The 26258-nt window shown below is 38.5% G+C and overlaps 1 protein-coding gene across 9 annotated transcripts in view; it reads right to left on the minus strand.

Moving 5' to 3' along the window:
* Window positions 1–9783: 9783 nt before the first annotated feature.
* Window positions 9784–26258, minus strand: part of LOC136856971 (uncharacterized) — a 164454-nt gene continuing 147979 nt past the window's right edge. For all 9 annotated transcript variants that reach the window (XM_067135279.2, XM_067135281.2, XM_067135280.2 and 6 more), the window contains 2 exons: window positions 18013–18246; window positions 9784–11055 (listed from right to left, as the gene is read on the minus strand). In XM_067135279.2, the coding sequence (XP_066991380.2) occupies window positions 10199–11055; window positions 18013–18246 (1091 nt within the window). In that variant the 3' untranslated portion in view covers window positions 9784–10198. The remainder of the gene's footprint in view (window positions 11056–18012; window positions 18247–26258) is intronic.

Genomic DNA, 26258 nt, shown 5'->3' on the forward strand with positions numbered 1-26258 from the left:
AATTTGGGACTTACCTTAAATCACAATTCAGTTGTTGGATAAGTGAAGGGCTAAAATAAGGAATCATTTGGGAAGGAGAGAAAAGATTTGTACCTGTTAAGAAGGGTAAAATGACCTCAGACCCTGTTTATTATACAAGGGAAATAAGAAAATTAAAAAGAAAATGTAGAATAGTAAACAGGAAAATCAAAGAGGGTAGGGAGAGTAGAGAAACTTTAAACAGCTAATGAGGGAACTGAATAGAGTGAAAAAGGAGGCAAAAGAGAATTATATGAATGGCATACTTCAAGAGGGTAACGACCACAAAGGGAAATGGAAAAAGCTGTATTCATATATCAGGAATCAAAAAGGAAAACAAATCCAAATTCCTACAATGGTGGGAGAAGGTGGTGAACACTAATTAACAGATACTGAGAAAGCAAACCTATTTAGTAGGGAATTCAGAGATTCAGTAGATGATTGTCAAGAGTTGGAAACCAAAACAGAAGATATAAAGGGAGAGACACAGAGGGAAACAAGAAGCTTCTCATTCACAAATGAAGATATTTTCAGAGAAATCCAACTGCTTCAGCAAGGAAAAGCAGCAGGAAGTGATCAAATTACTGGGGAGGTATTAGAGACAATTATTTAAAATTTCTCTTTGACTATGTCATAAATAATAGTGTAATAACAAAGGAATGGAAGGAATCTATAATAACACCAATTTATAATGGAAAGGGTGATAAAAGGAAACCAGAGAACTACAGACCAATCAGCCTGACCAGTATAGTTTGTAATTTTTTTAATTTAAAATTTCCCCCCGTAAAGAATGGCTAAGGAGCGCGAGTGTACTTATTGTGGGTGTGGTGAGGCATTGAGGGGTATGAGGGAGGAGTTGGAAAGTTTGAGGGAGATAATTAGGATTCTCACAGAAGACGGGAAGGAAGATAGGACTCCCTCAAACAATGCACAGGTTACAGTAGGTGTACAAGAGGGAGGGGAAGGAAAGGGAGGAGTTGTAGAAGACAGGTGGTCTAATGTTCTAAGGGGAAGGAGATTGCAGGCCAAGGGCTCTATTCAGGATCAGAATTCAGGACAGGTGTCTGTGCGAAATCGGTACGAGTCACTCCAGGTAGAACAACAGAGGGAAGATGAGGGACAGGGAACTGTTGCTGAGATGCGTGGAAGTAGGAGGAAGGGAAATGTAGAATAGAGGATAGGAAAAGACAGGTGGAACGGGGTCATGGGAAGGAAAAAAGGGAGGAGGAAGTAGCTTCTGCAGCTATCAGGAAAGATAGGGCTGACCAGGAGGGGAGGGGATCAAATGAGGTGGGTAGGGTTGAGGCTCTGGTCATGGGGGATTCCATCGTTAGACACGTGGGGAAAGTGTGTGGAGGAAAGGGAACCAGGGTAGAATGTTATCCAGGAATTAGGTTGAGGCAGATGTTGAGGAAAGTAGAAGAGAGGGAGGAGGGGAAGGAGAAGGTGGTAGTGTTTCACGTTGGTACCAACAACGTAAGGCAAGCTGATATAAGTACCAACATAGTTGGAGATGTGTGGGATCTGGTAAATGCAGCACGGGTGAAGTTTAAGAAAGCGGAGATTGTTATTAGTGGAATACTGTGTAGAAGGGATACTGACCGGAGGGTGATTGGGGATTTAAATGAGACTATGGAGTGGGTATGTGAGAAACTGGGAGTGAAATTTCTAGATCCTAATGGGTGGGTAGGAGAAAGGGATCTGCGCTCGGATGGCCTTCATTTAAACCGCAGTGGTACGTATAAGTTAGGAAATTTGTTTGGAAGGGTAATAGGGAGGTACATTCAGGGAAACGGGATGGCCTAGGGAGCGGTGATAAGGGAACAGGGAACTGGAAATCAAGTAAGGATGACATAAAATTGTTAGTGTTGAACTGTAGAAGTATTGTAAAGAAAGGAATAGAATTAAGTAATTTAATAGATATATATTTACCAGATATTGTAATAGGAGTTGAATCATGGCTGAGAAATGATATAATGGATGCAGAAATTTTCTCACGGCACTGGAGTGTGTATCGTAGAGATAGGATAGGAAAGGTGGGAGGGGGAGTTTTCATTCTGGTGAAAGAAGAATTTGTAAGCTACGAAAAAGTTAAAGATGAGACACATGAAATTCTAGGTGTAAGGCTCATTTCTAAAGATAATAGGCAACTTGATATATTTGGAGTGTACAGATCGGGAAAGGGTAGCACTGATGCGGATTCGGAATTATTTGATAGGATAGTCAGCTATGTGGGAAACGACATGGAAAGAAATGTGATTGTAGCGGGAGATCTGAATTTGCCAGATGTCAATTGGGAAGGAAATGCGAACGACAGGAAGCATGACCAACAAATGGCAAATAAGTTAATATGGGAAGGACAGCTGATTCAGAAAGTGATGGAACCAACCAGAGGGAAAAATATTTTGGATGTGGTGCTGATAAAACCAGATGAGCTCTATAGGGAAACTGAAGTAATAGATGGTATTAGTGATCATGAAGCTGTTTTTGTGGTAGTTAAAAATAAATGTGATAGAAAGGAAGGTCTTAAAAGTAGGACTGTTAGGCAGTACCATATGGCTGATAAAGCAGGTATGAGGCAGTTTCTAAAACGTAACTATGATCGGTGGAAAACGGTAAATAAAAATGTAAACAGACTCTGGGATGGGTTTAAAGAAATTGTTGAGGAATGCGAAAACAGGTTTGTACCTTTAAGGGTGGTAAGGAATGGTAAAGACCCACCTTATGATAATAGAGAAATAAAGAGACTAAGAAGGAGGTGCAGACTGGAAAGAAATAGAGTTAGAAATGGCTGTGGAAGTAAGGAGAAATTGAAGGAACTTACTAGAAAATTGAATCCAGCAAAGAAGGCAGCTAAGGATAACATGATGGCAAGCATAATTGGCAGTCATACAAATTTTAGTGAAAAATGGAAGGGTATGTACAGGTATTTTAAGGCAGAAACAGGTTCCAAGAAGGACATTCCAGGAATAATTAATGAACAAGGGGAGTGTGTATGTGAGGATCTTCAAAAGGCAGAAGTATTCAGTCAGCAGTATGTAAAGATTGTTGGTTACAAGGATAATGTCGAGATAGAGGAAGAGACTAAGGCCAAAGAAGTAATAAAATTTACGTATGATAACAATGACATTTACAATAAGATACAAAAGTTGAAAACTAGAAAAGCGGCTGGAATTGATCAGATTTCTGGGGATATACTAAAGACAATGGGTTGGGATATAGTACCATATCTGAAGTACTTATTTGATTATTGTTTGGCCGAAGGAGCTATACCAGATGAATGGAGAGTTGCTATAGTAGCCCCTGTGTATAAAGGAAAGGGTGATAGACATAAAGCTGAAAATTACAGGCCAGTAAGTTTGACATGCATTGTATGTAAGCTTTGGGAAGGCATTCTTTCTGATTATATTACACATGTTTGTGAAATTAATAACTGGTTCGATAGAAGGCAATTCGGTTTTAGGAAAGGTTATTCCACTGAAGCTCAACTTGTAGGATTCCAGCAAGATATAGCAGATATCTTGGATTCTGGAGGTCAAATGGACTGTATCGCGATTGACATGTCTAAAGCATTTGATAGGGTGGATCATGGGAGACTACTGGCAAAAATGAGTGCAATTGGACTAGACAAAAGAGTGACTGAATGGGTTGCTATATTTCTAGAAAATAGATCTCAGAGAGTTAGAGTAGGTGAAGCTTTGTCTGACCCTGTAATAGTTGAGAGGGGAGTTCCTCAGGGCAGTGTTATCGGACCTTTATGTTTTCTTATATATATAAATGATATGAGTAAAGGAGTGGAATCGGAGGTAAGGCTTTTTGCGGATGATGTTATTCTCTATAGAGTGATAAATAAGTTACAAGATTGTGAGCAACTGCAACGTGACCTCGAAAATATTGTGAGATGGACAGCAGGCAATGGTATGTTGATAAACGGGGTTAAAAGTCAGGTTGTGAGTTTTACAAATAGGAAAAGTCCTCTCAGTTTTAATTACTGCGTTGATGGGGTGAAAGTTCCTTTTGGGGATGTTTGTAAGTATCTAGGTGTTAATATAAGGAAAGATCTTCACTGGGGTAATCACATAAATGGGATTGTAAATAAAGGGTACCGATCTCTGCACATGGTTATGAGGGTGTTTAGGGGTTGTAGTAAGGATGTAAAGGAGAGTGCATATAAGTCTCTGGTAAGACCCCAACTAGAGTATGGTTCCAGTGTATGGGACCCTCACCAGGATTACCTGATTCAAGAACTGGAAAAAATCCAAAGAAAAGCAGCTCGATTTGTTCTGGGTGATTTCCGACAAAAGAGTAGCGTTACAAAAATGTTGCAATGTTTGGGTTGGGAAGAATTGAGAGAAAGAAGAAGAGCTGCTCGACTAAGTGGTATGTTCCGAGCTGTCAGCGGAGAGATGGCGTGGAATGACATTAGTAGACGAATAGGTTTGAATGGCGTCTATAAAAGTAGGAAAGATCACAATATGAAGATAAAGTTGGAATTCAAGAGGACAAACTGGGGCAAATATTCATTTATAGGAAGGGGAGTTAGGGATTGGAATAACTTACCAAGGGAGATGTTCAATAAATTTCCAATTTCTTTGAAATCATTTCGGAAAAGGCTAGGAAAGCAACAGATAGGGAATCTGCCACCTGGGCGACTACCCTAAATGCAGATCAGTATTGATTGATTGATTGATACTGGAGTGTTTAATAGCGAAGTACATCAGAGGGATATGTGATGATAAAAATTGGTTCATGAGGAGCCAGTATGGATTTAGAAAGAAATTTTCTTGTGAGGCACAACTGGTGGGATTTCAGCAGGACATATCAGATCAGTTGGATTCAGGAGGCCAGTTAGATTGCATAGCCATAGATCTTTCCAAAGCCTTTGATAGAGTGGAACATGGAATATTATTAAAGAAATTGGAGGGAATAGGATTGGACGTAAGGGTTATACGTTGGATAAGAACATTTCTAAATTCAAGGGTTCAGAAAGTCAAAGTAGGAAATAATATATCACAGGAAGAGAAAGTTTGGAAGGGATTCGCACAGGGTAGTATAGGCGTTACTTTTCTTAATATACACAAATGATTTAGGGAACAATATAACATCAAAAATAAGATTGTATGCAGATGACATAATTGTTTATAGGGAAATAAACAACATTGAGGATTGTTCAGAATTACAAAGGGACCTTGAAAGTATCCAACAATGGGTTGAAGAAAATAATATGAAGGTTAATGGAGGCAAATCAACTGTTACAACTTTTACAACCAGGAGCTTTAAAACTGAATTTGAATATACTTTGGATGAGGTAGTTATCCCTAAAGATGGCAAGTGCAAATACTTAGGTGTGAGATTTGAAAGTAATTTGCACTGGAAGGTTCATGTTGATGACGTTGGGAAAGCATACAGATCATTACATGTCATAATGAGGCTACTTAAAGGATGCAACAAAGAATTAAAAGAAAAAAGTTACTTGAGTATGGTTCGTCCATTATTGGAATATGCAAACAGTGTTTGGGATCCTCACCAAGAATACCTAATAAAAGAAATAGATAGTGTGCAGAGGAAAGCAGCAAGATTCGTAACAGGGGATTTCAGGAGAAAGAGTAGTGTATCAGAAACGTTAAAGGAACTTGGGTGGGAAACTTTAAGTAAGAGAAGGGAGAAAACTAGACTTATAGGATTATACAGAGCCTATACAAGAGAAGAAGCATGGGGAGATATTCGTGAGAGGCTTCAGTTGGAAAATAATTATATCGGCAGGACTGACCACAAATATAAAATTAGAAGGAATTTTAGCAGAAGCGATTGGGGTAAATTTTCATTCATTGGGAAGGATGTGAAGGAATGGAACAGTTTACCAGGGGTAGTGTTTGATCCTTTTCCAAAATCTGTACAGATATTCAAGAAGAGAATAAACAGCAACAGAGAAAAATGAAGTGTTAGAGGGCATTCGACCAGTGCAGGTTATTGTAAATTAAAAAGTGTGTGTGAATAAATTAATTCCATCCCCTGGTCTAAGGTGTTTGGACAGCCAAAGTAGGGGACTGCCTGTAGGGGTGAAGTACAGTGGGGACTTCGAGGGCCCTGGGACCGCTACGGTAGTTGTGAAGGCCCTTCAGGAACTCTGAAAAGTGGTGGCAAAAGGAGCTCTGGTTAAGACGCAGCAGGTCGTTATGCTACTTAGGTTCCAGAACGGTAAAATGTGTATATATCTATAGTAAATAAGTAAATAAATGCAATGTAAATATTAATCTTATACCAGTTGCATAGTATCCTTCTTCTCCTTCATTTTCTTCTTCTTCTTCTTGCGTTACGGCCTCTGTAGGACCACGGACAGCTTCTTCATGGATTGCAGTTTCTTCTTCTCCTCCCAGAACCTCTTCATCCTTTCTCTTCTCTCCCGCTCTTCTTCTGAGATATTCAGTATCCTCTTCTCTTGTCTACTCCACTGGCGACTCTCAATCCTTTTCCTGTATCCATCCCTATCATTGATCTCTGGCATATCTTTTCGTCATTCTATCCATATTCATCCTGATTACATGTCCCGCAAACTGTGCTCTTTTCAGTCTGATTTCTTCTGAGATTGTCCTCATGTTCCGGTATAGTTCTTCCCTGGGTCTCCTCATCCATCTCTCACCTCCTCTCTTAGGGCCTAGTATTTTCCTCAATTTTTTTCTCTCTTCTTTCTCTAGTTCCGCACCATTTCTTCCTAGTGCTATTGTCTCAGCAGCATATAATACAGCATTTCTCACCGTTGCCGTGTAATGTCTGATCTTTGCGTCTGTAGATATATTCTTTTTATTGTATATATCTCTGGTCATGCAGAAGGCTGATCGCATCTTTATCCTCTCTGTTATTCCCTCATTGCTCCTATTCCTTCCTGTTATAAATTCTCCTAGGTACTTGAATTTGTCCACCTTTTGCACGGTGCCTTCCAGTGTTGTCCAATCCTCAGTGGTATTCAATGTCTCTTGTTGTAGGCGATCCTCAGTCCTACCCTTCCGGCTACATTAAGTTGTTGAGTTGTGTCTTTGCATCTTCTTCTGTCTCACTTACTATAGCTATGTCGTCCGCAAAGGCTAGACAATCTACTTGGGCCCTATTGTCCTTTTTGTCCCCAACATGCGTCTTTGGTATTCCCATTGTCTCATTCATTGTTCTCCACTGTCTGATGACTTCATCCAGAGCTATGTTGAACAACATTGGTGATAATCCATCTCCTTGTTTGACACCAGTGTTGATATCAAATTCTTCAGAGAGTACTCCTCTGAATCTCACCCTTGTCTTTGTGTCTGATAGAACTTCCATTATGAGTTCATGTGTAGTGCCATCTAATCCTCTGTTCTTCAGGATTCTTCCAAGAGTTTGTCTGTCGATGGAGTCATATGCCTTAGTGAAATCTACAAAGGTTACCACCAATTTTTTTGTTCTTTAAGGCCCTATGTTCTATCAGTTGTTTCAGTATAAATATCTGTTCTATGCATCCTCTTCCCTTCCTAAATCCTGCTTGGTAGTCTCCAATTGTACTTTCTAACTGTTCTTCCAGTCTATTGAGCAGGACTTTCGACAACACCTTATAGCCAATCTCTAGTAGCGAAATTCCTCTATAGTTGTTTGCATCCCTCTTGTCTCCCTTCTTATGTATTGGTATTATGATCGCATTCTTCCATCCTTCTGGTAACTTCTTTGTTCTCCAAATCTGGCCGATGATGTTGGTCATGTTGTCTACTGCCTTGTCACCTCCCTACTTAATCATCTCAGCTGATATTCCATCTTCTCCGGTTGCTTTGTTATTCTTTAGATCGCTTATGGCCTGTGCGACCTCATCTCTAGTTGGAGGACATTACTCTCTCTCTTCTGTGTTAGTCCCCAGCTCCAGCTCTTCTTCAGGTGGTTCACAGTTTAACAGGTCATGAAAGTATTCTGCAAGTATCCTACAGTTCTTCACACTAACTGCCAGATCCCCATTCTTATCTCTTATAAAGAGTTCTCTGCCTTTATATCCACTCAGGCTCTTTTTGAATTTCCCAAAAAAGTCTCTACTATTGTTTTTCCTGAAGTTGTTTTCAATTTCATCCAATTCCTGCTTCATCCTCTGTCTTTTGGTCCATCTTATGGTTCTGGCTGTTTCCTTCCTTACTTGTAGGAAAACTTACCATTTTTCCAGGTTGTTCTTAATGCTCCAGTCTCTCCAGGCTTTCCTGCGATTCTCAACCGCTTCCTCACAGTCCGTATTCCACCACCAGTGTTTCTTTTTCTTTTCTTCCTTTCCCCATATTTCAGACTGTTTCCTCATATTCAGCTTCATGTCATCCCATCCATTGCCAGTTTCTATTCCTTCCTCGTATTTGGATCGATTGTGCCGTAATTTGTCTCTGTCTATATTTATTTTTCCAGTTGGTCTACTTGTCTGAGAAGTTTACCCCTGTGCGGAATCCAAAGGCACTTGATTTCTGTAAGATAGTGATCTGATTCTATTCTTGTGTTCTTTCTGACCTTTGTGTTCATAATCTCTTTAGTGTTTGTCCGATTGATTGCCACATGGTCAATCTGGAATTCCCCAATGTGGGTGCATGGGCTTGCCCATGTCTTTTTGCATAGTATCATTTGAAGTAATTCCACATACTGTATATCAGTTGACTATATTTGTAAGTAGTACAGGAAATATTATAAGTAGAATTTTGTAAACAATATAAATTTATTAAGGATGAGCTGTGTGTTTAATAGAAAACATTGTTAGCGTAAATTGTATAATATTGTATTACAGGAAAATTTTCTTCTCTTGTTAATTTAATATTTAGTACTTGACAAGAATGTATTTTAGTGTACCATTTGCCACCGAGGTAGACACCTCATTTGCAAATAAAGAGATTTTGATTTGAAATCTGCCAACAGGTTAGCTACCGGTACATTTTAAGCATTTGTGCACAGAGTCATTTTTTCTAATCATTAAAATAAAAGCCATTATAGGCCTATATCAGTACCATAAATTCAACACAATCATCATCATCATCATCATCATCATCATCCACCATCTCCAGTTGTCTGTGTCTGGTGTACGAGCCTCCTCTATCTTTGTCTGTCCACGAACAACTATCCTCTCGTAACCTACTCCCAATCTTGTCCTCTTTTCTCAATATCCTTTACTAGATCGGTCCATTTTTCTTTTTTCCTCTTACAGTACTTCTCTTTCATATTCCTTCCTTATAGTTCTGTATTTTTTATTTTCCATTTATACATTTTCCACCCCAAGTTTTTCATTTTTGTAGTTGTTTATTATTTCCCTCCAATGTTCATATTTCAATTCGAACAGTGTAGTGATGTAAGATGGCAGCAGCTGCAAGCTTCCGGCTTTAGTGTAGTGACGTAAGATGGCAGCAGCTGCAAGCTTCTGGCTTTACCACTAGCTGCTCATTGTCAGTCTATTTACTATATGTCTGCGACTCAACATGGTTAATATTTGGTTTCCATAAAATTGTTTGTTATTTTGTTATGTAATTTATGTTTTAATTTTACTTTGTTGTCATACTACTGTATGTAACAACTGCCATTGGAATGTCTCAGAATTGCAATGTATTTGTTAATAATAATAATAATAATAATAATAATAATAATAATAATAATAATAATAATAATAATAATAAAATTAAAAATTAATTTTCAGTTAAATAGCAATCCAGAGATTAAGCCACACACCAACACACAAAGAAAGAGAAATATTTTACAAAGCTAAAAAGGGGAAAAAGAAGTAAGACCACCAACTGAATTTTAGTGATATTTAGTTTAATGAACGATGATTGCTTATATGCATACAATACATAGGAGAATTTTACATTTTATAATTCAAAAGATTTGGTTGAATTCATATCAGTTGGCTACATACTAAATGATCACAAAGAAGTAATTCTATAATCTAAATTGAAATTCTGTCAAGTTGTAAACTACACCTTTAATGTAACCTATTTTCAACTAAGATATGACAATATGTAACATGACAGTTTTCAAACAGGCTAGTATTAATCTCCATTAGGATCAAATTACAATTACAGAAAGGATGTTGCAAATATTTTGGAAATTCTTTAAATAAAATACAAATAGATTATATAAATATAGAAATTATGGAGCTAAACAATAAGGAATGTATGAGAATAATGAGAATAAATTACATAAACAACACCTATTCTTGAACAGTTTGTACTGGAGTACATACAGAAATATTCAGGAATGCAGGGTGATTGGACTGGTACGTTTTATCAGCCAATCCCTGGATTGAACAAGTATCTTTCATTGGTGCTGGAAGCCTTAGCCCTGAGATGGATTTGTAAGCAGATGGAGGAGGAGGTTGCTGCATAAACTGTCGCATAGCCAAGCTCATAGCAGGTGGTGGGAAGTTGAAATCATTAGAATCATTTGTCAACTGTGCAGATCGGTTTCCCATTTGAGGAAGAATCTGCTGTTGAGGAGTCTTTGGAGAATTAAAACTTGATTGACGGGAGCTCTTTTCATAAGCTGAAAAACGAGAAATTCTATTTCCATTGCCCATCTGTCGATCTTGAGCATGACCGAAAGTGCGATCTGCATTTCTATGGATATTAGTAAAACTCTTTGCATTTCTCCTGTCAGCTCCATTTCCAAATACTCCAGTATCTCTGTTCCTTGGTCCATTGCTGGGTTGATTTTGTGCTTTCTCGAAGATACTTTCATTATTCTGGTCTGGTCCATTTCCAAGAAGGCTGCCTTTTTCATTTGGACCCCTACCAACTATAGCACCACCATTTTGGTTAGGACTATTTGTAGACATTCCACCAACATGATTAGGGATAATTCTGGGCATAGCATTTACATCATGTTTCATTGGAACTCCCATCATTCTGCCACCATTATATTTAGGCATACTTTCGGGTCCTATTCCTCGTTTCTGCATTGGCACCTGTCCATTTGAGTCCCAAGGTTTTGGACCTCCAAAAGAATTATTGCGAGCTGCAAATCCATTTCCTCTATTGTACCCAAAACCTCCGCTGTTCCATCGTCCTCCTACAAAAAATAAAAATATCAAACAATAAAAATCAAAATAGCCCACAAAATATGGATGGTTTGTGATGGTTTCTAAATAACACTAACCTACTTTTTCCTGGCTAAGAAAAGAAGCGATTTTAACTAACTCTGACCCATTACAATGAATGTCAAAGTATGTTTTCCTGTTCAATCCACAGTCTGGTTCGATGTATCATTCAATGTCACCGTATCCTGTGCTAAACTTTTAAAATTACTACTTCCTACATTTACTCTAATCAATTTGTCATACGCGTGCCTCGGTCTACCCCAACTGTTCTTACCCTATACACCTCCCTCAAAAACTAACTGAACAAATCCTGGGTGTCTCGAGTAGGTTTTCTATCAATTTATTTCTTCTTCAGGTCAAATTCTGCCAAATCATTCTCTCACCAACTCTATTCAGTATATCCTTTAATTTGTGATACAATATACCTATCTTATCTTTAGCATCTTTCTGTACAACTACATTTCAATTCTATGAACTTCAGGGTCCTGGAAAGGACCATACATCTCCTTGTTCGCTCTTTGACCAAGAGGTCGTTTCCGACAGCTCGGTCTCATCTTATCACCATTGCTTTCTTAGCACCTCCCGGGGGACAGGTGTACGGCAGTGTGGTGGTTAAACCTATGGACTTGAAGCAACTTATTTCAGGAATTATACAACAAATTACCAATTACTGTCAGTAAACTCTGAAAATGACCTTTTTACTACTACATTTGACATTAAAAACTTGACAATAGTTATACCTCCTGTACCTTCTCTGCAGTATCCTACTATAAATCTCCACGATTTCAACAGTCATTATCAACATCATCATCTTTGGGGATATAACAAGGATAACCCTAATGGTGAAGTTCTTGTGAACTGGATGGAAACTGAAAATTTGAATCTGATTTTTGATGCTAGAAACCTGCCTACCTTTCAATCAGCTCACTGGTTTTGAGGCTACACCCCAGATATTTGTTTAACAAGTCAGCTTCATAATTCACACAGTCAAGTTCCACATACAGTGCTCAACAATTCCCTGCATAGTCAACACAGGTCTGTTCTCTTGGAGGTTGGGATGTCTATATCTGTTTTTTGATCACATCCTAAACAGAGGTGGAACTTCAAGAAAGCCAACTGGACTGAATTTGTAAAGTAAACAGACTCCAATATAAGATGGATCAAACCAACATACAACAACTACAGCAGATTTGTAGGGGTTATAAGAGGTGCAGCTAGACTATGCATCCCTAGAGGATATCGTAAGGAGTATATCCCTGGCTGGAGTTCAGAGAGTGAGCAATTACTAAGAGAATATGAAGAACATCCTAATTCTGACAATGCAGCTGGTCTCCTCCAATCCTTGTATGAGAGTTTAAGAAGGATCTGGCATGAAACAGTAGAATCCCTAGATTATACCCATTCTAGCAGGAAGGCCTGGTCTATAATTAGGAAATTGGACTCTTCAAACCCTGCAACTACAGGATCAAAAACAGCCATCCATTTGAATGATTTTACTAATCATCTAATATCAGTTTCCAAAAACACAAAAGACATGCAAAAAGGATATAAAATTTAAGTTGAACATCAAGAAAATAACATTGTGCAGTCTTCTGAATTCTCTACTGCATTCAAAGAAGAGGAAACTAAAGCCGCAATAAAAAGTATGAAACTTGGAAAGGCTGCTGGATTTGATGGAATCCATCCAGAATTTTTGGCTCATTGTGAACCAGCCACGACAAAATGGATAACCAACTTCTTCACTAATATTCTGCTAACTGGAAACATGCCACCTTTGATGAATAAAACAAAGATAATAGCCATACTGAAACCAAATAAAGATCTATCTAACATGGAAAGCTACCGTCCAATAGCACTTCTAAGTGTCACATATAAACTTCTTGAGTGACTGATCTACAACAGAATTTATGAAGCAATCAACAGCTACATTCCTGTAGAGCAAGCAGGATTTAGACATGGAAGAAGTTGTAATGCTCAAGTACTGTCTCTCACCACATATATCGAAATGGATATGAGAGGAGATCAGTAAGCGTGGCTGCCTTTTTGGATCTATCACCTGCCTATGATACTGCCTGGCAAGAAGGACTCCTAAAATTTTTGAGTGTGATCCCATGTCGTAAACTTACGGCCTTACTTAGCAATATGCTTAGTAATAGGTACTTCCAGATCCACGCTGATAATGACAGAAGTAGAGTGTTTAAATTAATAATGGTTTGCCTCAAGGATCAATACTGGCTCCCCTTCTTTTCAGTCTGTACATATACAACTTCCCAGATACATCTTCAAGAAAATTCATTAATGCTGATGACATTTGTTTGGTGACTCAGTGCTCCAACTTTTATGATGCTGAAACTACTTTAGCCACTGATCTGGAAGCCTTGGATGTATACTTCAAGAAATGGTGCCTGCACCTAAATCCTCAAAACAGTTATATCTACATTCCACTTACACAACTGACAGTCTATATTACAAACCAACAATCAAATTCTGAGTTCAAATGTTGCTGTTCTGCAGTATACCAAAATACTTGGGAATAACACTTGATAGAACATGACTTTCAAACAACATCTCTCAAATATAGCTGCTAAAGTTAAAACAAGAAAATATTCTTCAGAAACTTGCTGGTACATAATGGAGGAGCCAATACTCATGTTCTAAGATCAACAGCATTAGCCTTATCATATTCTGCTGCTGAATACTGCTGTCCCTCTTGGATCAATCGTGTTCACACTAAGAAGATTGATGTAAAACTCAATCAAGCAATGCGCATAGTCACGAGATGCATTCGGAGCACGAACATGCTATGGCTTCCTGTTCTCAACAACATTCCACCTCCAGCCCTAAGATGATCAGAAGCTCTCCTAAAGGTGTGGAGAAACATTCAGCAGAACCCCCAACTACCCATTCATCAAGATATTACAAACACTGAACATCAACGACAAATCAAGGAAACCACCCTAGCGTACAGCAACAGATCTTGAAAGTACCTCTTTTCATGTTAACGGTTCATGGAAAGCCCAGTAGGATCAGTCTTCAGTAGTCAACCCTTCTAAACGTGTACAAGGCGACAGTGGAGAACCATCAATCTGATAAGAAATGGACAAGGCAGATGTGGTTATTATTGTGCAAATGGGGTTGGACTAGCTCTGAAAATTGTGACTGTGGTGCCTCTTCTCAGTCAATCCACCACACTGTTGCCGACTGCCCAATTTGAGCTTTCAAAGGAAAGCTAACGGACATTCACTGCATATCGGATGAAGCAGTTGACTGGGTAAAAAACTAGACCAGGAGTTGTAGTACTGTAAGGACTTGTGACTACGCATATTTATCCTGAAACTAAATGAAGGTACGTACATACATATATACCAGGTGGCTCACGAACGCCGTACTTTCTACATATAAATGTCCCACATGCACAAGTGATGAATGGGATGTCTACCAACTGATTTTCACAGGTTACACCAGAATATAAAGAGATAAGAATCGGAGTGTCGCTCGCAGCATGTTACTCAGCCACACCGGTCTAATGCACCCCTTGCATTAGTAAACCTCGTATTCCACCGCATACTTCTAGGCTGGTTTATGGTATAGCCGCACTATATTTGCTGTCTGCATATCGACAATGACTAGCGTGTTCAGCAGCGATGAATAAACAGACATTATTTTAAACTGGACAACGTGGTCAGAATGCAACAGAAGCTCCAAACAGACGTATGCCTTCTACTCACGTGTTTCGACGAACAGTATTAGTTTTTGTTTCATACAATCAACTCTTATCGGGTGAAATATCTACACGTGTATAAATGAATAAGTTATTAGATATCCTTTACTGCATCTTTGGCATGTCTACCAACAGTAGCGGAGATTTGATTAGGGGGTGGGGTGAGGAGAGACAGTCACCCCCCACCACTCACTTTGTGGAGTAAACACATTTTTATTCCACTTCAGCCAACTGGAACTAGGAATTGTTTTTAAAAAGCTCTTTGTACAAGCCTTGTTGTCTTACATGCTCAATCTTTCCTTTATTTTCTCTAAGTAACATAATTATTGGCGGAAATACGCACAAAACGCCATTTGTCGCGGCTAAGCGACTTGTACAGCGCTACGACAAGTAGTGGAGACTTTGCACGTGCTGTGAGGAAGGGTAGTAGGGGTTCATTTTTTTTTTTTTGCCAAGGTCGTGGCCACTGAGTTATAATTCACCCGCTTGCCGCGTGCATTCGTCAGTCTGGCAGTCACTTTAGTGTCTGTTAGTTTATTAGTGTGTATTCAAATACTAAATGATTTGCAATTGCATATTCATGCCGTACTTCTATGTAATTGTGCCGGGCGAGCTGGCCGTGGAGTTACGGTTGCGCAGCTGTGAGCTTGCACTCGGGAGATAGTGGTTTCGAATCCCACTGTCGGCAGCCCTGAAGATGGATTTCCGTGGTTTCCCATTTTCATACCAGGCAAATGCTGGGGCTGTACCTTAATTCAGGCCACGGCCGCTTCCTTCCCGCTGTGTCAGTGCGACGTCAAGTCAATTGTAAATAAAAAGATACATTTAATTGTAATTGTAATTTCAACGCAAGAGAATACCAACTTTACTTTCACCGGATCTGTCTTTTTTATTATGTTATTTTATATGTAAATGTAATTAACCTGCCCCGTGGATTATTCAGAATAATAGTTTCCTTGTGAGAATTTGATTCAATGCTGTATAATAAAATTTTCACCAGGTCTCACAAACATACTACAGGGCAGGTTAAATATATTTACTTAATAAATAACATAACACAAAGAAATAATTTAGCCCAGTGAAAGGAACGTTGGTATTATCTCCCATTGAAATACAATCACAACTGAATATTTTCTTTTACAATTGCCTTTACGTCGCACCGACATAGATAGGATTTATGGCGACGATGAGACAGGAAAGGGCTACACGTGGAAAGGAAGCGACCGTGGCCTTAAATAAGGTACAGCCCTAGCACTTGCCTGGTGTGAAAATGGGAAACCACGAAAAACCATCTTCAGGGCTGCCAACAGTGGGATTTGAAACCACTATCTTCCGAGTGCAAGCTCACAGCTGTGCGCCCTTTACCCCTCGGCCGCTTCGCCCGGTACAATTAAATAGAAGTACAGCGTGATTATGCAATTAAAAAAATAATTTTGTATTTAAATACACACTAAGAAACTAACAGACATTAAAGAGACTACCAGACTAATGAATGCGCGCGGCAAGTGGGTGAATTATAACTCTGTGGCCACGACTTTGGCAAAAAAAATATGTACCCCTACTACCCTTCCTCACAGCATATGCAAAGTCTCCACTACTTGCCGTAGCGCTATACAAGTCGCTTAGCCCCGACAAACGGCGTTTTGTGCGTATTTCCGCCAATAATTATGTTAATTAGATAAAATAAAGGAAAGATTTAGCATATAAGACAACAAGGCTTGTACAAAGAGCTTTTTAAAAATAATTCCTAATTCCAGTTGGGTAAAGTGGAATAAAAATGTAGTGTTTACTCCACAAAGTGAGTGGTAGGGGGGTGACTGTCCCTCCTCACCCCACCCCTAATCAATTCGCCGCTACTGTTGGTAGACACGCCAAAGATGCAGTAAAGGATATTTAATAACTTATTAATTTATACACTTGTAGACATTCCACTTGATAAAAAAGTTGATTGTATGAAACAAAAACTAATACTGTTCGGTGAAATACATGTGTAGAAGGCATACGTCAGTTTGGAGCTTCTGTTGCATTCCGACCACGTTGTCCAGTTTAAAATAATGTCTGTGTATTCATCGCTGCTGAAGACACTAGCCATTGCCGATATGCAGACAGCAAATATAGTGCAGCTGTACCATACACCAGCCTAGAACTATACGGTTGAAAACGATGTTTACTAATGCAAGGGGTGCATTAGACTGGTGTGGCTGAGTAACAGGCTGCAAGCGACACTCCGATTCTTATCTCTTCATATTTTGACGTAACCTGCCTGCTGGCAGTAGTTCCCCTGTGAAAATCAGTTGGTAGACATCCCGTTCATCATTTGTGCATGCGGGACATTTATAAATAGAAAGTACGTCCTTCAAGAGCCACCTGGTGTATATACATTCATCATATGATAAATAAATAACCATATTTCAAAAGCTTCTAGTCTCTCACTCTCTCTCTCTCTCTCTCTCTCTCTCTCTCTCATATATATAAAACATCTTTCCAATTTCCACATCTATGTTTGAAGTGAGCATTTTTCTTTCTTAAAGGCCTTCCTTGCTTGTACTAGACTGCATTTTGTGTCTTCCTTACTTCTGTCATCATTGGTTATTCTGATACCGAAGTAACAATATTCATCTATCTCCTTTATGATGTTCTTCTCCTAATCAAATATTTCCTGCATCATCTGACTTCATTTAACAGCATTTTGTTACTTTCATTTGGGATTGATTTACTTTCATGTTTTACTCAAAGATTGTCCATAACATTAAGCAGCATTGTACGTAAATAAAGAGATGTGTATACGACATACGCCCAGTCCTCAAACTAGTGGACCGGCTGAACAGAAGGTCACTACTTTGACCATCTAGCCAGGGAGCCAGACATTTCAAGCAAAGAATATTGAGTGAAAGGCAGCAACCAACATTGACCCAAGCAAGTTCTGTGATGGAGATGAATAATCTCCAATGAGGAAATCTATGAGGAATGCTAAAAATGTACATATTTAAATGGAAGATACTGAAAACACAACAGTAATAAATATATCCAGGGGTAAATGTACAATATTAACAGCTCTTCCAACTACAAAACATTATGTTAATAACAATAGCTGGGGATATAATTTTACCTGTTATATTTCACTGTCTAAAACCTCATAGTGGTCAGAACAATTACAAGTTTGACACCTATTGTTACACAACACACTTTCAAAAGTCGTAACACTCACCTCTGTTTCCTGCTCCTGAGCGCTTAGCAAGGTCTTCCAGCTGAGGGGTCACAAACTGATTTGCTTCCTTCAAGACAGATATGAGATCTCTGGCTTGTCGACTATTACCAGGAGTAAAAAATGTGTAAGACACTCCACACTCTTGGCTACGACCAGTACGACCAATACGATGGATGTAGTCCTCTGATGAGTTAGGATAATCAAAGTTGATCACCACTTTTATTCCTTCCACATCTAGAGAAACCAAAAGTATTATTACCATTTACTATATCTAGATCCATACATCAATATGAATTTCACAAGAATTGTGCAGGCAGAAGAACTAATAAATATTAACAAAGATGCAGAAGTTACAAACTTGAATGTTGGAATAGGATTTGTTACATCAATCAATCAATCAATCAATCAATCAATCAATCAATCAATCAATCAATCAATCAATCAATCAATCAATCAATCAATCAATATCTGCATTTAGGGCAGTCGCCCAGGTGGCAGATTCCCCATCTGTTGTTTTCCTAGCCTTTTCTTAAATGATTGGAAAGAAATTGGAAAATTATTGAACATTTCCCTTGGTAAGTTATTCCAATCCCTAACTCCCCTTCCTATAAACGAATATTTGCCTCAATTTGTCCTCTTGAATTCCAACTATCTTCATATTATGATCTTTCCTACTTTTAAAGACACCACTCAAACTTATTCGTCTACTGATGTCCTCCCATGCCATCTCTCCTCTGACAGCTCGGAACATACCATTTATCAGATCAAAAATTAGATGGATGGCTTTTCCGGCGTTTGCTCTATTAACCAGCGTTTCGTCTTAGGTCTGACACTAGACTCTTCAGAGTGGGATGTGTCAGACCCTACCCACTGACGAGCAGCTCGTCTCCTTTCTCCCAAATCTTCCCAGCCCAAACTTTGCAACGTTTTTGTAACGCAACTCTTTTGTCGGAAATCACCCAGAACAAATCGAGCTGCTTTTCTTTGGATTTTTTCCAGTTCTTGAATCAAGTAATCCTGGCGAGGGTCCCATACACTGGAACTCTAGTTGGTGTCTTACCAGAGGCTTATATGCCCTCTCCTTTACATCCTTACTACAATTAAAAGAAATAAGTTTCATAATGATAGATCCGTATTGAACTGTGATTACAATAGAGTAAAATAATATATTATTATTGGTCCACCTTTTCAATACAAAATGAAAATTACATAGGGACTAGTTTCGACCTAGTAATAGGTCATCATCAGCCTGAAGTAAGTCAAAGATCGAAGAAAACATAAACAATGTAAACACAAGTACAGTCTCTTTAAAGGTACATACCAAGTGGGAAGTTGAGTAGAGATATATTAAAAATAATAACTCATCCAAATTGACGAAGCACTGAGCGGAATTTATGTAAAGTTCGGTGCGCCGTATATTATAAAAGACCACTGTGCACTAAATGATGCAATAAAGAAGAATAGTAGGTTGAATGCTGGCTTCTTCTTAGCTGTTGTATAATCGAAGAAGATTACGTCGTGTTTTATAAGGTATTGATAGACGTCAAAATACATGGATGTTGGAAGGCTCTTCAGTTTTTTGAACATGGCAATAGTTGCGTGTGGAGGCTTAGGAAACCAGAGAAGCAGAAGAGCTTTCTCCTAGCATCATACTTCGCATCGTCTATTAATTCTGGTTTATGAACATCTTGAGAAGACTATGTTACGATTCTTTATTTTCAATCGATCTCTGAATGAACAACATTATCGCTTAAGAACCAAGTTTTTTCAATTTCCATTTCCACAATTTATACAACGCACGGGACTTTTTTAAGGATCTCTATTTTTTAACGTAATATAACGCTTCTCTGGTTTCCTAAGCCTCCACACGCAACTATTGCCATGTTCAAAAAACTGAAGAGCCTTCCAACATCCATGTATTTTGACGTCTATCAATACCTTATAAAACACGACGTAATCTTTGATTATACAACAGCTAAGAAGAAGCCAGCATTCAACCTACTATTCTTCTTTATTGCATCATTTAGTGCACAGTGGTCTTTTATAATATACGGCGCACCGAACTTTACATAAATTCCGCTCAGTGCTTCGTCAATTTGGATGAGTTATTATTTTTAATATATCTCTACTCAACTTCCCACTTGGTATGTACCTTTAAAGAGACTGTACTTGTGTTTACATTGTTTATGTTTTCTTCGATCTTTGACTTACTTCAGGCTGATGATGACCTATTACTAGGTCGAAACTAGTCCCTATGTAATTTTCATTTTGTATTGAAAAGGTGGACCAATAATAATATATTATTTTACTCTATTGTAATCCTTACTACAACCCCTAAATCCCTCATAACCATGTGCAGAGATCTGTACCCTTTATTAACAATCATATTTATGTGATTACCCCAATCAAGGTCTTTTCTTATACTAACACCTAGGTACTTACAATGATCCCCAAACGGAACTTTCACCCCATCAACGCAGTAATTAAAACCGAGAGGACTTTTCCTATTTGTGAAACTGACAACCTGACTTAACCCTGTTTATCATCATACCATTGTCCACCGCCCATCTCACAAAACTATCGAGGTCACCCTGCAGCCGCTCACAATCTTGTAACTTATTTATTACTCTGTACAGAATAACATCATCTGCAAACAGCCTTATCTCTGATTCCACTGCTTTACACATATCATTGATATATATATAAGAAAACATAAAGGTCCAATAATACTGCCTTGAGGAATTCCTGTCTTTATTACAGGGTCAGATAAAGCTTCACCTACTCTAATTCTCTGAGTTCTACTTTCTAGAAATATAGCCACCCATCCAGTCACTCTTTTTTCTAGTCCAATAGCACTCATTTTTGCCAGTAGTCTTCCATGATCTACCCTATCAAATTCTTTAGATAGGTCAATCGCAATACAGTCCATTTGGTCTCCTGAATCCAGGATATCTGCTATATCTTGCTGAAATCCTACAAGCTGAGCTTCAGTGGAATAACTTTTCCTGCACCCAAACTGTCTTTTGTCAAACCAGTTCTTAATTTTACAAACATGTCTAATATAATCAGAAAGAATGCTTTCCCAAAACTTACATGCAATGCATGTCAAACCGACTGGCCTGTAATTTTCAGCTTCATGTCTATCACCCTTTCCTTTATACACAGGGGCTACTATAGCAACTCTCCATTCATTTGGTATAGCTCCTTCAACCAAACAATAATCAAATAAGTATTTCAGATATGGTACTATATCCCAACCCATTGCCTTTAGTATATCCCCAGAAATCTTATCAATTCCAGCTGCTTTTCTAGTTTTCAACTTTTGTATCTTACTGTAAATGTCATTGTCATCATAGATACTTCTTTAGTATTACTCATCTCCCCTATCTGGACATTATGCTTGTAACCAACAATCTTTACATACTGCAGACTGAATACTTCTGCCTTTTGAAGATCCTCGCATACATACTCCCCTTGTTCATTAATGATTCCTGGAATGTCCTTCTTTGAACCTGTTTCTGCCTTAAAATACCTATACATACCCTTCCATTTTTCACTAAAATGTGTATGACCACCAATTATGCTTGCCATCATGCTATCCTTAGCTGACTTCTTTGCTAGATTCAATTTCCTAGCAAGTTTCTTAAATTTCTCCTTACTTCCACAACTATTTCTAACTATTTCGCTCCAACCTGCACCTCCTTCTTAATCTCTTTACTTCTGTTATAATATAGTGGATCTTTACCATTCCTTACCACCTTTAAAGGTACAAACCTATCTTCACATTCCTCAACAATTGCTTTAAACCCATCCCAGAGTCTGTTTATATTTTTATTTACCATATTACAGCGATCATAGTTACTTTTTTTAAACTCCCTCATGCCTGTTTTGTCACCCATATGGTACTGCCTAATAGTGGCATCATAAATTTTAAAAGAAAAATGTGGTTCCTGTCATTTTTCGTTCTAGAAATATTTAAATCTGAAATGTTAAATCTGTCAACGCCACCCCATTTGGCGGTACCTGTTTTAACCTTTTTGGCATTCTCGAGAGTATCTGCTATTGACAACTGCTATCCTCTGTGTACTTGAGACTGACTATTTTTCTTATGGACATCACTATTCAGGCGTTTGTCGCACAAATCCTTCCTTTCTGATGTGATTCGCAAGTTGCTTTTAAATCAAATCATTAAAAAAAATTCTCCTGCATATCCTAATACACGAGTGTACTGTAACCGTAGAGTGTAATGCTTGAAATGCTCCAGTACAGATGATAACACAAGACAAACGCAAGAACACGTGACCGGATATAGTTCAGACATGCAATAATCTATACAAGAAGTCCACGAAAAACCAGAACTGGAACTAAAATGGAAGAAAAGTGGAATATTATGTTTTATTAGAAGTGAAGAAATGACTAATCATGGTATAACGAGTATCATAAGGAATATTTCATAGCATTTTACTTGATATTTAAAGATAGGCCTAAGATAATCTCCGTCAGCACTCCTGTATTCGCTTGCAGAACTTGAAGCCTCATCATTGGACTCCAAACTCTGTCATTTTCTGTCCCATCCATTACATTTGAAAAGCTGCTTTTCTTGAAGGACTTCATGAGGTGGCCCTCAGGAATGTGATCCCATGCATCTTTAACCTTTTCACTGCTAATATTGTGAACGACTATCAGAACCCTCCGTGCTGAATTACATTTTTTTAAAACTAAAAATATGAAAAGTGTGCAAAAATCATAAGAAATTTCATCTGAACTGACAACAAAAAATTCCAGAATAGCTTTCAGTTTTATATTTTCATAAAAATTAAGAATAGAGAAAATCAGGGTTGTCCATCCAAAAATATTCTATCCTACAAAAAAATATTTGATATTCCTTTTTTCGCAAGTACTAAATTCTGACCAAATTGCACAACACTCTTTCAAAAGTTACGAATGTCAAACACTTTAGCTAACTTATAAATCAGGGTTGTCCATGATAGCCAAAGTACTCATTGGTCCATTGCCTTAAACAGATCAGGTATGAGTAATTTCTTCCTAATAGAAAGCATTCAAAGAACAGTCCATTATTTAAGAATGTTAAAAAAATTAATTTTAAATCAGGGTTGACCAACATACGAAATGTAGAGAAAACAGTACTAAAATATCAACTCACATAATCGACACCAAATTGTTTCATTATTTACAGCTGCCCCTCCAATGTGTCAGTCTTCAAAACTTTACTAACGTGTGGTATATTTCAAAGCAGAGGTGAACACACAGAGCCATGTCACATTTGACATACATATACCGGTTCTCTCGCCTCCTCTTTTAGTCAGTTGTTGAGTTGGAGCAGACCTGGCAGCATCTTGTAGGAAATTTCTTTTTTGGAGTAGGTTGTAGGGGGGATGGAAAATGTCTTCTCCATCAGTCTGAGTTGTTGGTCCCCAGATGTAGGACATCCTGTTTTGCTAGTTTGTCTAGAAACATGGCATTTCTGGACGAGTTCCCTTATAAGCCATAGCTGGAAATCTGCTAGTGATATGTTCTGTCCAGGTTTGACATTGAAGAGGGCATGAGAATTTAGAACGGTGATGTCCAGTTTGTGGAAAAAGAACTTTTGGTACCATTTCATTACTTTCTGCACACACTCAAGACCCATATACCTTTTATAGTCAATAATGCAATGGGGTCTTGTCTGTCTGTCCATCTTCCTTAGGTCTCATGTTGTCAGTATGTCATGTGGTCAATATACAAACTTCCTTACGATCGAACCCACCTGTTGGTGATGGCAATCATGTTATCTGTTGCCCTTGATTCAATTCGTCCTTTCTCCAATTTTTTAGTAACTTTCGGCATACCCCTCTTGTTTTTCCTGACGGTACCTGTTGGGGTTTTTTTTTTTTTTAAGTGGTCATACAGTTGTAGATCTGAATACCAGTATTCTATCCACAGTACTCTCTGCATCTCATGAGAAGTTGCGGCAGCTTGTAGTATAGCACACACAATAAATACTACACTAAGCTACCAACATTAGTCTTGATAAACAGTGCAAGCTCTCTGAAAGAGATGCGTGTTCATTATTAAACTTTTCATTACGCAGTACTTACAACTAAAGCACAGTTGCACTACCAGTTTGAAACTTCACAGCGCACCTTAGTTCACCAGAATCACCGCAGATGGAACCGATGTTTCTTGTTGGGCCTTGAGACTTGAGATTGGCACATGCGCAGCAGCCATGCTTATCCTCCACACCCGTTACCTAGCATGCACGAGACTTCTCATCAAACGACCATAGTATATGTCCTTTCTGCAAGTACCTTTCAAATAGTGTCAAAACAACTGCACCTGATACACCAAATTCACATTCAGGAATTATTTCTGTAGTCGGCCCTTTGTAAACAATAAAATCCAGCACATATCCAGTCTCACAATCGCAGATAACAACTGTCTTCATTCCAAAACTGTCTCTCTTTGATGGGATAAACTGAATGAATGCCTACCTTTCATCAACGCAAATTCTTTTGAACGGGGTGAAAGTTTCTCTGAACTTGTTTCTGAGATGGTCAATTACAGGCTTTATTTTATACAGCCTGTCACCTTCAGCCTGACTGCTGTTGTCTTTGAAATGTAACAACCGCAAAAATAAGAGGCATCTGTCTCTAGACATGAAATTTGAAATACACTGAAAGCAGTTGATTCATCACGAATCATACCGAGTGATCCTGATGAACTGTCATCAAAATTATGTATTACAAGACTAAACATATTACTCAGAACAAATTATTTTCCTGGTTTGTGGAGCTGGCAGTTGAGGCTCAGCACTATCACTGTCACTAGGACTACAATCATTACCCAAATCACCAATATCCGAGTACACCTCTTCCGATTTAAGAGTATTCACAGCTTCTAAGTAAGTTCGAACCCCAAAAGCACCCGCCGTCTGCTACTTAAAGCCATTTTTCCATACCCTGGACACAGGTGCTTTGCAGGATTGCCAACATAGGTTGTGCACTGAGGAGTGCATTATTTCAGATATTTGACTGCAGATAGAGTTAAAATCTGCCTGCTGTCATTTCTTGATGGATACAGTACTTTTGTATCCATCCCTTGGCACAGGCCAGAGTAAAGTGTAGCTTTCACCGAAGTCTCAGTCTCATCCATGGCTGTGACAATATGGAAGTTGCTGGGGTATGGGTAGTGCTGAGTAATTACATTCAGAGCACGACTAGTGCATCCGAGTGTTATGAAAGGTGCTGCTCATAGGGTCAGTCGTGCTGCAATAGTACTTTCTGACCCAGTGAGGAAAGCAATGGAAAACTACCTCACTCCTCATCTTGCCTAGTATGCCTCATTTTGGTGCTGCCATTGGGTTTTGGGGTTTCCTTATAACCGCATAACCTTTAGTGGTGCTATTTGAGGATCCAACCAGCCTCTGGGCTGATGACCTAACAGACAGACAGAGTTAAAATTCAGTCTGTGTTTTGACTGATGGTCCATTGTCCTCCTAAAAGATGTAGATTGTTGCCGCTCAGGTTTGAAATACAAAGGAAACTCCAAAAGGTATTCATTTCCTTTTCAGAAATTTAGCTGAAATTGCCGATGAGATATCCCAGGCACAGCAGGGACGTGACGTACTACTGCGCACAAGATATCTCGTGCATAGCAGTTTAAGGGTTAATCAAAAACATAAAAAACATACAAACTTCAGTCTCCTTATTTTGCCTCTAGGTGTCATTAGTTCTTTTGAGGTTAGGGTTACACGCTTTTGACTACTACTACTTCCAGTAAAGATCATGCCACTTTCCGCTTCTTCACATACATAGGCAAATGGCAGCGCTTTTTCTTGTCTACACAAACATGATTTCTTGTGCTAAATTTGTGCCACTGGCATGATTTTGTGATTATTTGTGAATAAAAAAAATCACAATTTCCTGACTTTATTCATGAGATGTGTGTTTTCCGCACATAATAAGTTTCCAAAAATGCTGCGCTTATTGTTAATACCAAATATCATACCCCTGCCTATTACAGTACTTACTTCAAATAAAGGTCCAGTGTAAATTAACTGTTGACACTACACTGCCTTTGTAATTCTGCTGATTCAATGACCATGAGAAGGGTACCAGTAGGTAGTTTAAATATTGTGTAATACAATGTATCACTTTAATCTAGTTATCTTTCTTACAATGGCTATAGAATTATCTAACATGCAACAAATTTTCTTTCTCTGGATGGAATATTTAAATTACTACTAT

Source organism: Anabrus simplex, chromosome 1, assembly GCF_040414725.1.
Source record: "Anabrus simplex isolate iqAnaSimp1 chromosome 1, ASM4041472v1, whole genome shotgun sequence".
Taxonomy (NCBI): domain Eukaryota; kingdom Metazoa; phylum Arthropoda; class Insecta; order Orthoptera; family Tettigoniidae; genus Anabrus; species Anabrus simplex.